Genomic DNA, 15,214 nt, shown 5'->3' with positions numbered 1-15,214 from the left:
TGGGTTAAAACTAAATTATATAGAAGCTCGGTAATTTTCCTAAACATGGTCAATTTCCTTAAAATAAAATAATTAATTAAGATGGTCAATTTCGTTAAAATAAAATAATTAATTAGTATAAACATGCACACTTATGGTATTAGTTATTATCATCATAAAATTATATATTAAATTTAAAAACTATGCAATTTTATTAAACTTTATAGTTTATTAGATGTATAGAGATGTTAATTATTTAACATACAAAAATATAATAAGTAGGTTATAAATAATTAAAGTTAGATTCCATAAATATATAATATTGCATAATCTTTCGATTTGATTTAATGCATATATGTAATATATTTATATAAATATATAATCCTCTTAAAATTGCATGCCTAAGTAGTAAAAGTAATTTCGTCAGTAAAGAAAAGAATTGTAATAACATTTGATATAGTTATATGATAGTAATCACTCATTTGAATAGTAAAAGTAACAATATTATCAACGAGATTAGTGAGAGTGGTAGAAACAACAACGGGAGTAGTGAAATAATAATCAATATTAATGCGGTAATAGTGAAAGTAACAATAATTACGGCGGAAGTAGTGAAATTATCAATATTAATGCGGCAGTAGTTACAGTAACAATAATTAAGGCGGGAGTAGTGAAAGTAACAATGATTACGGGTAAGTAGTAAAATGTTATTACTATTGTTTCATTAATAAGAGTAAAATATTAATAGCGCCGGAAGTAGTGAATTTGACTCAAAATTTATTTCATCGTAATTTTAGGATATGTTATAAAAAATATATTAATAACAAATTTATGGGTTATGCAACTTTAAGTAATTTTATTTAATGAAAAAAATTTTGATGGTAAGTAGAGGTAGCCCGGGCGAAGCCGGGCACCAATACTAGTATATATATATATATATATATATTATGTGTTTTTCTAATGTGCCCTTAGGGCACACGTTAATAAATCAAATATGGCAAGATTCATATAATATTCTCACTAATTATGGTAAAACTAAGTATATAATTATAATTATCATGCATATATATTATTTATAATTTTCACTTTGTGAACTCAATATTTATAATTTTATATATACAAAGGAGCTCATAAACTTTACAATAAAATTCATAATTCTTACACTTATGCTCAAATACGAAGTACTTATGAAGTTCAATAACTAAACCGCCAGTTATGATACAATTGTATTACAACTTGTGGCATAATCTACCTACTGGCCAAGAACAAATGTCTCATAATTAAAACAAAATTACATACTTACTAACAAAGTGATATATGAGAGTTTGTCTTTTCAAAGTGAAATCGGTTAAAATTTTGGTTACTTATATAAGATAAATGTTTTTACCATTTGATAGGTTTAATTTAAAAATTAATAACCTTTAAAAAATACTTTCTAGTTCTAGGGAACATCCTGAGTAAGAAGTCGGGTTTTTTTCCCTCATTGTAAAGCTAATATTATTTGTTCCCCGAGGCATAATCGTAAATTGGTTAGATATTTTTATTTCCCTCTTTTACCTTTTAAACACCCTATTTACTAAAAGAATAGATGAACTGTGACACCCTTAAATCTAGCCTTAATTAATTACGTAAATTCTACAGAAAAACTGGTAGGATATGTTTGTAATTGGTTCAACTAGCCAAAAACCTATAATTTCAAAAATTTTTCTAAACCAATCACAACATTTCCAACATTCCCAGAAGCGGGTGCCAAAATCTGCATTGCTAATGAACTACTTTACATGCCATAGCTAAATAAGAAAATAGAATGATACAAACCAAAAATAGAAAAGGGAGACATATGTCCCTTCAAATTATATACAAAACCAAAAGGTAAAAGGTTTACTAATAGCATAGCCAAAACTAGGTCCAAGGTTCCTTGGTCACTAGCTCGTCTGTGACCCCAACAAAGCATCAACAACCTGTCAATCGCATTTTATACAAACACGAAAGCCACAATTCAGTGGGGAGTAACTTCGAGTCCTCCCAGCCACGAATCGTCAAAATTAATGTAACATGTAGTAAAACATGTAAACAATATGATAAACAATGTAATTATCATGTAAATCTAACCTATGACCCCTAAACTGACCAAACTAAACTATCATGTGAATCATATAATTCAAATAGTAATCCAAACTTTATCAATCAGAACCTACATCTCACCTATTACAGTTCATAAAATCACCATACAAGAAAGGGCAATATATCAAAGATAGGCATAAGTTCTTAGTACGGTGAATAGTCACTTTGTAACTCGAGTCTATACCACGAGGTAGGGAAGGTAATCGAACCGGTATCTTGGCTCAGCGGTTAATATTAATAAAACATGGCAAAGAGACAACACAACCCTAGCCTAAAATCTGCGCAGACCTAGACATGCGGATACACACCACCGCACCCAAGACCCACAATTTTTCTAAAACAAAGTGAGTACCCTAAGGAGTCCACCAAAGGGTTGGCTAGTACTTAAGCTGACCACTTACTATCAAAATAAGTAACTGAGGTCATGCCCCAACTTGGATATAAATCCACTAGTCAGGAACACAAAGGCTATCAAGCAGTGAACATATACTCGTCAAAGACTATAAAGACCTATCTATGATGAAGGCCGAAATACTCACCTAGGACCTAGTCCCAGCTAGTCCCAGCTTGAATACTTTAGCCCACACCACACAAGACTATACAAAAATCAAAGCATGTGACGATCTTTCGTCGAGTAACTCGAAATATGTTACCTTAAGCTAGAAAATGAGCAATTAGCACCTCAAAAACCCAACCCTAATATGAAACTAGCTGCTATCTTCGATAATATACGAGTCCCCAAACTCGTCCTCCAATTCTTCACCTAAATAAACAATTAAAACACAATAATAAGTACTTAAAACCGAATTTTCGAAATTTCATCTTAAAACAATTTCAATAAAATTAAAATTAAAACATACTAGGTTGTAGATCTCGTCGAGAGGATTCCGGAAATATAAATTTTGCGAAAAACGGACTAGTAACGAAGAAATTATGATGAAAATGGTGTTTTATTTGGTTGATGATTATGATAGAATGACGATGGAGATGATGATGGAAAGAAAAATCAGAAAAAATGAAGGGGAAGGGGGTGTGGTCCGCGGGAAAGGAGAGAAAGAAAGGAAAGAGCGGGTTTGAGTCGGGATTTTTCGAGTCGGTTTTGACTCGTTTCGATAATAATTAAAACCGTAAGTCAAATGCAAATTAAAAAGACCAAAGTTCTTAAACACGAGATTACAAGAAAATTGAATACTCATACGACCCATTTCCAAATTCGTTTACCCAATGTTCAAAAGAATTGTCATTTTCCCCCCGATACACCCTTATTTCGAAATAAAAAGTTTTACACGGTTTAAACTATTTTTAAACATTTCGAAACTATCAAAATAAATACTTTTCTTCAAAATATAATAAAATTATATTCCTTTGAATTATTTTTACTTTAAATACTTAAATATCAACTTTTATTTGATTAATAAATTATTTTCGAAATATATTAACGGTCCGAAATTACGGGGCGTTACATGAACTCACAAATTTTCCGCCAAAATACATCTTTTTAAATAAGGAAGCTATTGATAATTTAATTGCATTCAATTCATCAAATTATATAATTTTCACCAAACATTAAACTATAATATTTTAATTAAAATATAAATAATATATTTCAACACATTACTCAATTCTCTTTGATTCATTTTCAGTTTTAAATTTTTTTTTTGCTCGAAACAAAATACATAACGAGAAAAATGAATAACTAATGAGATAGTACTATTATTTTACATTGGAATTTTACTCAATTTTGTTGGATAATTTTATAGTTCAATTTTTTTCCCTCATATCAAAATATAATGATGGGAAATATAAAAAAAGATTAATGATGTGTTAATTTAACATGATTAAGTAATACAAAAATAAAAAACAATATACATACCGCGCATTCATTGCGCGAGATCTAAACTAGTTTCAAATTAATTGATAATAAAGGGTAAATTAGGAATTTTTTATTTCCCTTTTAACTCAAGAAGGCCAATCGATTTAATATAAAAGAAGCGAATGAATTAACTAATATTAAATTCAATTGCAAAATATTTTTAACATAAATTTATTATGCGGAAAAAGAAAATAAGTGAAAGACAATCATTCCCATGGATGTGATACGTACTAGATATATGGCGTTGTTGGTATTGTTATACGAGAATAATTCATCCACATTCTTTCTTGTTTATTTAACCATTGAGTTCATAATTGTTATTTCTGTTAGATTACCCTAACTTTGGTTAGTACAAATTACACTCCTTTTTTTGATAAAAAACGGGACGAACCCAGAGACCTACAGTGAGTAGAGTTCCAAAAGAGAGCGACAAAACTAGAAAATCAAACACAAAAACATCCTAACAAAGCATAAGCTATTCGGCTCTAAGACCTTTGTCCTCTCCACGACCTTAACGATTTCCAATTGTTCACCCAAACTTCTAACGAGTACGGCATTTTGTCCTTCCAAGCTTTGCACCACATCCCCACCCTTAACACTACTTTGTCCGACAGACCTCTCCAGTTTGGTGCTTTGTTTTCAAAAATACTTTCATTCCTCACCTCCCAAATAAGGGTCACTATAGCAACGAACATCGCCTCCCAAATCCGTTTTTCAAAACCAGAAAAATGGGAATCATTCCACTATAGAAAAGCCTCCTCAATATCCAGAGGGCAGGTCCACTTCATATTCCAATCATCACAACAAATGGGTGTTTTTAGACGGTCTTACATAATAATTACTTGATGATTGGAAAAAGTAAAAGGTTAAAAAGATTGAAACTTTATACCTGCAACAGTAGTCAAATGATTGTTAAAGGAAGGAAAAAGGAAAAATGGTAATTAAAAATGAAAATGAAATTGATTTGAAAATAGGAAGACCCTTCCCCAAGTAAGAAAGACGACGATGTGTAATTGTGTAGTGGCAATTTGGTAATTAAGAGCAAGTAGTAACTTCACCGCCGACGTTTGTGTATGTGAGGTTGTGATGTCACACAGTAATTCATCTAACGGACAGGATTTTTACAGTTAAGTTTCCTACAAAATGTACAAATAGGATTTCCAACAATCATGTCTAGAAACCGGACCCGAATCGACTGGACCGAAACTGAAATTAAAAGTTCTGATCCAGTCTCCATGACTCCATCCAAGCTTTTTAAGGATTTTGGTTTTCGGTCCAGATCTGATGTTTTCCGATCCGCAACAATTGGACAAAAAGCTCAAAATCTATTATTTTTTTTATTTTAACTTTTTATCTTAGGTTAGTTTACATAAAAATCTTTATAAATGTTGTTCCAATATGCTCCTCAATGGTTGATAAAAGTTTTTCAACCCTATGCTCCTAAATTTATGGACTTAATTCCAATTTCTCTAAATCTACTTTGATTTAGTTCTTATAAGTTCAGTTCGATTCAAATTTACTTTTTTACTTTTTAATGAACTTGTAGTAAATTATTTGTTAAGTTCAAGTCCTATATATATATTATCGTAACACGCACAATTATCCCAAATTATTATCTTTGGGCATTTGAAAAGCGAGGGTGTTAATAGTGGACAAGTCAAAACCCCCAAAATACCATATTCCATGGGGGCGACCGAGGGTGAGGCCCGATGCTAGTGATATTGTTGGTGGGTGTCGATGATTAGAGGGGTAGTGGCTGGTGATGAAGATAATAAGGGTAACGGTTGAAACCCATAAGGGTAGAGGAATCTATTTGTGGAAATAAGGGGTAATAGTAGTCTTAAAAAATGTAAATGAGTAACAAAAATGTACTATAAACAAACACTTAAGAGCAAGTTCAATGGTAGGTGGATATCTTCTAGCTTGATAAATCCACGTCATATCCTAAGTTATATAACCATTTGAAGCTACTAAACTCTTTCAATGGCTTAGCTATCTTTTACACTAGCTTGAGATGAATCACAAATTCCAATAGATCAAAAATTAAAAATAAATCAAACTTAATTTATGAAACTAATTTTCCTATTGATTGTTTTGTATAGGCCAATTTAAGCAACTAGCTTAAGAGCATCTCTAATGGTTAAGTAAAAGGACTTGCTTGCAAATAAAAAAATTTTCAAGCTACTTGCTTAACCATTAGAGCACTTTACGTATACTAGCTTAAATTGAGCTAGTAGCTCCATGGAGCAAGTAGCTCAAATGGGCCTACAAGAAAAAATCTACCAATTAAAACATTACTTGAATATTTTTAATTTTTATTTTCTAAGTAAAATAAGTAAATGTATTAATTAAAAGGGTGTTGTGGAAGATAGTTGACATATGGTGCATTTAAGCCACAACACTAAGCTAGTAGCTTACCATTGTAGTAGTTTGTAGCTTAAAAATAATCTGGCTTGAAAATCTTATGTGGTAAAGGTAAGTTAGTTGAAACTAACTTACCATTGGAGATGCTCTAATAAAGCTAGTTGCTTAAGGCAAACTATTATACATGGCATTCTCCAATTAAAACATTACTTGAATATTTTTAATTTTTATTTTCTAAGTAAAATAAGTAAATGTATTAATTAAAAGGGTGTTGTGGAAGGTAGTTGACATATGGTGCATTTAAGCCACAACACTAAGCTAGTAGCTTACCATTGTAGTAGTTTGTAGCTTAAAAATAATCTAGCTTGAAAATCTTATGTGGTAAAGGTAAGTTAGTAGAAACTAACTTACCATTGGAGATGCTCTAATAAAGCTAGTTGCTTAAGGCAAACTATTATACATGGCATTCTCCAAGGTCTAGCAACTAGCTTGCAATTTTAAGAAATTGCAAGTAAGTACCTAAACTACATCATTGGACTTGCTCTAATAAATGAAAAAATTGCATGCCCTTTTCATTTTTTTTCCCTGTAATGCCCAGATTAGGAAAAATGATTATATCATTAGTTATATAGGAGCATTGTACAAACATATCAAATTTAATTGAGCTTTTATGTATTTTTTTTTCAACTTTGAAACTTTTTGGATTATATTTTAATTTTTTAACATCAAGACTAAAATCTAATTGGGCTTATCAATACTATATATTAAATCCAGAAACCAAGGGACTTCAATGTAATTAAAGAAAGTTATACAAATTAATTATACTATATAATTTTAAATCAATAGCACTATGTGATGGACCTGATTAAGGGATTTCAATGCAAATATTATATAGTTTGGGTTAAAACTAAATTATATAGAAGCTTGGTAATTTTCCTAAACATGGTCAATTTCCTTAAAATAAAATAATTAATTAAGATGGTCAATTTCCTTAAAATAAAATAATTAATTAGTATAAACATGCACACTTATGGTATTAGTTATTATCATCATAAAATTATATATTAAATTTAAAATCTATGCAATTTTATTAAACTTTATAGTTTATTAGATGTATAGAGATGTTAATTATTTAACATACAAAAATATAATAAGTAGGTTATAAATAATTCAAGTTAGATTCCATAATATATAATATTGCATAATCTTTCGATTTGATTTAATGCATATATGTAATATATTTATATAAATATATAATCCTCTTAAAATTGCATGCCTAAGTAGTAAAAGTAATTTCGTCAGTAAAGAAAAGAATTGTAGTAACATTTGATATAGTTATATGATAGTAATCACTCATTTGAATAGTAAAAGTAACAATATTATCAACGAGATTAGTGAGAGTGGTAGAAACAACAACGGGAGTAGTGAAATAATAATCAATATTAATGCGGTAATAGTGAAAGTAACAATAATTACGGCGGAAGTAGTGAAATTATCAATATTAATGCGGCAGTAGTTACAGTAACAATAATTAAGGCGGGAGTAGTGAAAGTAACAATGATTACGGGTAAGTAGTAAAATGTTATTACTATTGTTTCATTAATAAGAGTAAAATATTAATAGCGCCGGAAGTAGTGAATTTGTCTCAAAATTTATTTCATCGTAATTTTAGGATATGTTATAAAAAATATATTAATAACAAATTTATGGGTTATGCAACTTTAAGTAATTTTATTTAATGAAAAAAATTTTGATGGTAAGTAGAGGTAGCCCGGGCGAAGCCGGGCACCAATACTAGTGTATACATATATATATATATATATACATATATACATATATATATACATATATATATATATATATATATTATGTGTTTTTCTAATGTGCCCTTAGGGCACACGTTAATAAATCAAATATGGCAAGATTCATATAATATTCTCACTAATTATGGTAAAACTAAGTATATAATTATAATTATCATGCATATATTATTTATAATTTTCACTTTGTGAACTCAATATTTATAATTTTATATATACAAAGGAGCTCATAAACTTTACAATAAAATTCATAATTCTTACACTTATGCTCAAATACGAAGTACTTAATGAAGTTCAATAACTAAACCGCCAGTTATGATACAATTGTATTACAACTTGTGGCATAATCTACCTACTGGCCTAGAACAAATGTCTCATAATTAAAACAAAATTACATACTTACTAACAAAGTGATATATGAGAGTTTGTCTTTTCAAAGTGAAATCGGTTAAAATTTTGGTTACTTATATAAGATAAATGTTTTTACCATTTGATAGGTTTAATTTAAAAATTAATAACCTTTAAAAAATACTTTCTAGTTCTAGGGAACATCCTGAGTAAGAAGTCGGGTTTTTCCCCTCATTGTAAAGCTAATATTATTTGTTCCCCGAGGCATAATCGTAAATTGGTTAGATATTTTTATTTCCCTCTTTTACCTTTTAAATACCCTATTTATTAAAAGAATAGATGAACTCACAAATTTTCCTCCAAAATACATCTTTTTAAATAAGGAAGCTATTGATAATTTAATTGCATTCAATTCATCAAATTATATAATTTTCACCAAACATTAAACTATAATATTTTAATTAAAATATAAATAATATATTTGAACACATTACTCAATTCTCTTTGATTCATTTTCAGTTTTAAATTTTTTTTTTGCTCGAAACAAAATACATAACGAGAAAAATGAATAACTAATGAGATAGTACTATTATTTTACATTGGAATTTTACTCAATTTTGTTGGATAATTTTATAGTTCAATTTTTTTCCCTCATATCAAAATATAATGATGGGAAATATAAAAAAAGATTAATGATGTGTTAATTTAACATGATTAAGTAATACAAAAATAAAAAACAATATAAATACCGCGCATTCATTGCGCGAGATCTAAACTAGTTTCAAATTAATTGATAATAAAGGGTAAATTAGGAATTTTTTATTTCCCTTTTATTTCAAGAAGGCCAATCGATTTAATATAAAAGAAGCGAATGAATTAACTAATATTAAATTCGATTGCAAAATATTTTTAACATAAATTTATTATGCGGAAAAAGAAAATAAGTGAAAGACAATCATTCCCATGGATGTGATACGTACTAGATATATGGCGTTGTTGGTATTGTTATACGAGAATAATTCATCCACATTCTTTGTTGTTTATTTAACCATTGAGTTCATAATTGTTATTTCTGTTAGATTACCCTAACTTTGGTTAGTACAAATTACACTCCTTTTTTTGATAAAAAACGGGACGAACCCAGAGACCTACAGTGAGTAGATTTCCAAAAGAGAGCGACAAAACTAGAAAATCAAACACAAAAACATCCTAACAAAGCATAAGCTATTCGGCTCTAAGACCTTTGTCCTCTCCACGACCTTAACGATTTCCAATTGTTCACCCAAACTTCTAACGAGTACGGTATTTTGTCTTTCCAAGCTTTGCACCACATCCCCACCCTTAACACTACTTTGTCCGACAGACCTCTCCAGTTTGGTGCTTTGTTTTCAAAAATACTTTCATTCCTCACCTCCCAAATAAGGGTCACTATAGCAACGAACATCGCCTCCCAAATCCGTTTTTCAAAACCAGAAAAATGGGAATCATTCCACCATAGAAAAGCCTCCTCAATATCCAGGGGGCAGGTCCACTTCATATTCCAATCATCACAGCAATCCATCCAAAGCTTCTAAGAGTATCGACAGTACAAATTACACTCCTATTCTTTATAATTTTGGCGCAAATCTGAAAATAGAGATTTTGTTTTTTTATCGGTATTTTAATAGGGTGACGCCGAGTTTCGGTACCACTCGATGGCGTCCTATCACTTCTCATATCTTATCCATTATGACAACAAATAAACTAGAATCGGTCAAATGGAAGTATAACTTGGTAAAAATGGATCAAGTCTTTTTTTTAGGTGTAAAGCGGGGTGTTCCACCATTAATATCAGTGTATAATTCTCTCGTCGCATGTGCTCTCATGAAAAGATATTCTGCTAGTCAAAGAGTTTGCTCCGCTCATATGGGCAGAAATCGAACCCCAATCCTAACCTCATGATTAAGAGAAGAGGTAAGCAACCACTACACCGAACTTATCTAAGTAGTAAAAATGGATATAAGTGATATAAGGGTTTTCCATTTGGTTACTTGTCCAAAAATCAACTTTAAAGAAAACTTTGCACTCGTTTATTTTGAGGTGGACTTTATTTAAGGTTAGCTTAACAAAGATGAAATTGTGCCTCATTTTGATGTAGTAGGTTGGACTCGATGGAGTTTTTCTCTTGGTGCATACTAATCAACAATTAAATAGAAAATGCAAGTATTTTATTATTTCTAATATTGACTTAGAAAATTCAAAACAATTGCATAGCAAGTGATTTTCTTAGCAAGTCATAGTGCATGACTAATGTATCCCAGCGCGTTATATGTCAAATGTCAATCATAGCAATCTTTGTACCACCTTTTTTTTTTTCTTTAACCTTAATTCCTTACTCAAGCCTTACTGCCTTAGTCGTGTAAATGTCATTTGAGCCTATTCTCTCTATGCCAGTAAATTCTTTACGTTTTCCTTTAAAAAGTATCTAAATTATCAATTCTTTGTTATAATACTCTAGTATTTGTCATAATCATTTTTACTTTATTTTTTATCTTTGATAAGAGTATCTTAATTAAAGCAGGTAAATAAATAATCAGGAGTGAATGATTATTTCTTTAACATATTTTTACTAAAGTCATATATTATCTATCTAAAAAACCCTTATAACACGCAACCATGTCCAAGTAAGTTCTTAAAGAGAGAAAAGGAGAAAAAGCAAGAGTTAATTTATAAGGATGAATTTTTAGAATAGTAGATTTCAAACCTAATCACGGATATTTAATTATCATCAATTGATGAGTTTGCATGGTGGGCTATCTAGACAATTACTTAAGCAATGATGGTAAGTGTACTGTTTTATCGCGGCTTTAAAGGAACCGCGGCACTCTTTCAATTAATATCAAACCAACCAATTATGAGAGTTGCTTCTACTTAACCAAACACTCATCTCCCTAACATTATTTTTTGGTGCACCACTTCCTACTATTTATTTCTTACATAGTGTGGAAAGATTATCTCAACTAAATGTTTAAGTTGATGATTAATTTAAAGGTTGTCGTCAATCAAAATAAAATACGGAGTAGATAGTAGTTTGTATTGCATTATACACCTTGTCAAAGATATTGGTGCTCATTCGATATCTATCGACCATGCATGAGTCCACGATAATATGACGCGTTATTGCCGAGTTTCATCAACTTATATTAGCAAATTTTACGAGTACTTAATTTCATCAAATCATCAACTTATATACTCGCATACACCAAACAAAAATGCCGATGTCAATATAAGTACATTATTAATCGTTAAAAAGTATGACCAAGAGACATGACCAAGAGTTTTAAGCTAATGAATGCATGCATGCATCCAAAGATAGTCTGTTCTATAGTTTATATTAACGTTCTACCAAACCTAGTCGGCTAGCTAGTCATAGCCATTAGCCAAGTCCGACTCTCAACAATAATCGTAGGACCATCTCGATACTTAATTCCAAGAAAAAAAAAATGTTGCTCAGATCCGTATTAATGTTACTCCGTATCAAATAACTTTGTAGTAATAGAAGGCACTGTGACCACGTACCATGTCGATCGGATACCCACAACTCCAACAAGTCTTAACAAAATAATAAAGGACCTCACTTGGAAGGATGGTAACATGCATGTGTAGACAAATTTACAAAATTTAACAGACCACATGATTATGAAAACTACAACAATAACAATAACGTACATACATTTACGTATCCGATCATAATAAATCGTGACACCTATCTATGTTAATAACAACAAATCTTTTAAACAAGTAAAATAAATGTCACTTTTATTTCATCCATAAATGTACCATATATATTATATATATTATATATATAACTAACAGTATTCAATACCTCACCCCTTCTTCCCAAATATGGCATCGTATTCACAATTTCATATCACCTCAATCGGACCTACGTACGTTACCCCAATCAATAAAGTACTAATAAGCCCTAACAAACTTTTCAGGCTCATAAATAATAATGTAATAATAGTCTTAGTAGTAGTAGTACTTGTTTTCTTACCGTCTTGGTAATTTATTTGTTAATTTTGGAAACGATCAGGGACAAGTCCCTAGGGTGCACGTCCATCAACAACCCGTTTTTCATAAAAAGTGTTAACGACATCTTCTGTTCCACTTTGTGTCCTCGTGTTACATTCAGACGGTGGCGGAGTAACACCGATGCTGCAATTGTCTTCATTTGTAGGTAGGCTAAGTCTTTGCCTAGGCAAATTCTAGGTCCGGCATTGAACGACACAAATTTGTACGCGTCTTGTACTTCTAGTTTCTTGCCATCTGACGAGATCCACCTTTCTGGCCTGAACTCGAGGCAATCTTCGCCCCATATGAACTTCATACGACCCGTGGAGTATATGGAATAGGTAATGGAGGACCCGGCCGGGACAAAAGTCCCGTCTGGCAACACATCATCAGAAATGACGTGTTTAGAATCCTCAGGGACGGAAGGGTACAACCTTAGGGTCTCGGACAATGCGGCCTTTAGGTATATCAACCTATCGACTTCATCAAATTCTAAGGGTCCACTCGTCCACTTGGAGACGTCATCTCCACGTGTCTCCTTTAGAACGGTGCAGATTTCTAAAAGGATTTTTTCCTCGACACGTGGATTAAAACTCACTAACCAAAAAAACCAGCTCAGCGCCACGGAGGACGTATCTCGTCCAGCTAGGATGAAATTAAGTGCCACCTGTTGTAAAAATTTGTCACTATATGACTCTTTTTTCTTCATAAACCTAGACAACAAGTCATCATGGACCAAATTTAAATTCTGTTGCTGACTCGCAAATTCTTGTTTACGTGCTTTAATTATGTCACTTAAGAATTTATCGACATGTGACATACTTTGAGTAAGGCTCGCCTCCATTCCGAGACCGAGCCACTTTCTAAATTGCCAAATAAACTCTGGCAAAATAAACCTTTGTAACGTAGCTTCCGTGGCCCGGTCGAAAGCCATGGCAAAACTATTCCTAGGCAAACCGGGTGCTAATGTTTGCGGGTCCTTCCCAAAGGCCAACCCGCAAATATTATCAAACGTAAGCCTAAGCAACAAATCCTGTAAGTCAACAGGACTCGACTCGACCTGAGCTGTTTTCAAAATGGGACAAAACCTATCCTGAATCGCCCGGTTCACCCACCGGCCCATTGCTTGACGCAATGTCCGGGTGGTGAACTCCAACGCGGCCGTCTTTCGTTGAAAGAGCCACGTGTCACCGTCAGAATTAAAAATCCCCTGACCCAACAAATCATGAAAAACTGCCTGCCACGTAGGACCCTTGGGGTAATTATCGAACCTATTCTTGAGTATATGCTCAAGGTTCCTAGGGTCGCACGTGACTGTCACGAGACCCTGTTTACGACCCAAACCCGGCACAGCACAGATACAGGTCTGGTAGGTCCCACCACAAGAACGGAGATTCTCCGCGATCCATTCATGCATGCGGTTAGAATTCTCTATTAACCCTGGTAAACTACCCAATAAGGGCCAGACACGTGGACCGCGTAACCAGCGTGCCATTGCCCGGAACCAGATCATGTAGGCTGCTACACCTGAGAAAAGTAGTAGCAATGTGAATGCCTCCATGTCACTAGATTATTGTTATTATAGTTGGACCTCTCGAATATTTTAGAATGTTTTTGTAAATGTGTTAAATTTGAGTTAATTAGAGAATAATGTGATGAAAATGTATGTAGAAGAGTTAGAAAATGTATAATGTATTATGTATAGTAAAGAGAGTGAGAGTGATGAAGAGGGAGTGGGTTAGACTGTGAATATATAGGAGAAAGAGGCGTGACAGATGGTGCAATTAATTTGAGTGTGCTATATGCTCACTTTATTTGTTGTGAAATAACTTAACTAATAAGTACACATCATCTTCTTCTTCTTCTTCCATATTATTGTTTATAATCATTTCATTTTAGCTGGCAGATACATAATGTCGTCTCGCTCGCTATAAATGTAATTTGGATCATCTCTATTTCTCTCGGGATTTGAATTCTATATTAAAACGACCGTGTCACCTTTTTAAACAATGAGATGAAATATTCATTCCCTCTAATACCTCTAAAACATGAATGATGAAATTTTATCAATACATACCTCATTCTTTCCATTGATTTTTTACAGTTTGTGTTTTGGTATTTCACATCTTTTCCTGATTCAAAAGGAGTTATAAGGGCGTTTTTTGATGCGGAACTCAGGTTATAAGTATTATCTATTATAATTCTACCAACTAAGTTAGTTGACATTTGCAAGTGACCCATCGACTTTATTTATTTTTACATTAGTAAAGTTAAAAAATTCTCTTAAGAAATGTGTCACTTTAGTGAGAAATCAAAAGAAGGGAGTAATATATTTTAAGAAATAAATTGTTACTCGTAATTGTTTTTTTTTTCTCTTTTGAGGTGGAAGTACTAACATTACTAACTTCATTCAATCAAACCTCTTTATATTTTAAAATATTCCCCGCCCTTCTATTATTTTGAAAAATACAACGAATTAAAATAAATCGAGTAGTCCTATTTGTGGTAATGCAGCACTAATAACGATTATACTCTTCCGGTTTCAATCAATCAATTATTTATCGAGTTCTTCAATTTTATGATAACGTCCTATCGATCGTACATTATTCATCTTACAATCCAAACTTTTTTCCCACCTACAAATTTTTTGCTA

The 15,214-nt window shown here is 31.9% G+C and overlaps 1 protein-coding gene and 1 long non-coding RNA gene across 2 annotated transcripts; both read right to left on the bottom strand.

The window, feature by feature from the left end:
• Window positions 1-1,681: 1,681 nt before the first annotated feature.
• On the bottom strand, window positions 1,682-3,101 carry LOC141638403 (uncharacterized). The gene is made up of 3 exons (XR_012542082.1): window positions 2,964-3,101; window positions 2,757-2,866; window positions 1,682-1,940 (listed from the first exon to the last, which is right to left on the bottom strand). It is a non-coding gene; the product is annotated as an uncharacterized LOC141638403 (long non-coding RNA).
• A 9,177-nt stretch (window positions 3,102-12,278) lies between these two features.
• Window positions 12,279-14,297, bottom strand: LOC141638408 (cytochrome P450 86A22-like). Its single transcript, XM_074447816.1, has one exon. It carries the CDS (start codon window positions 14,120-14,122, stop codon window positions 12,557-12,559), a length of 1,566 nt encoding a protein of 521 aa, XP_074303917.1. The 5' UTR covers window positions 14,123-14,297; the 3' UTR covers window positions 12,279-12,556.
• Window positions 14,298-15,214: the final 917 nt, after the last annotated feature.

Source organism: Silene latifolia, unplaced genomic scaffold (assembly GCF_048544455.1).
Source record: "Silene latifolia isolate original U9 population unplaced genomic scaffold, ASM4854445v1 scaffold_20.1, whole genome shotgun sequence".
Taxonomy (NCBI): domain Eukaryota; kingdom Viridiplantae; phylum Streptophyta; class Magnoliopsida; order Caryophyllales; family Caryophyllaceae; genus Silene; species Silene latifolia.
Note: the sequence above shows the minus strand (reverse complement) of the source record. Positions and strands in the feature narration are given on the sequence as shown.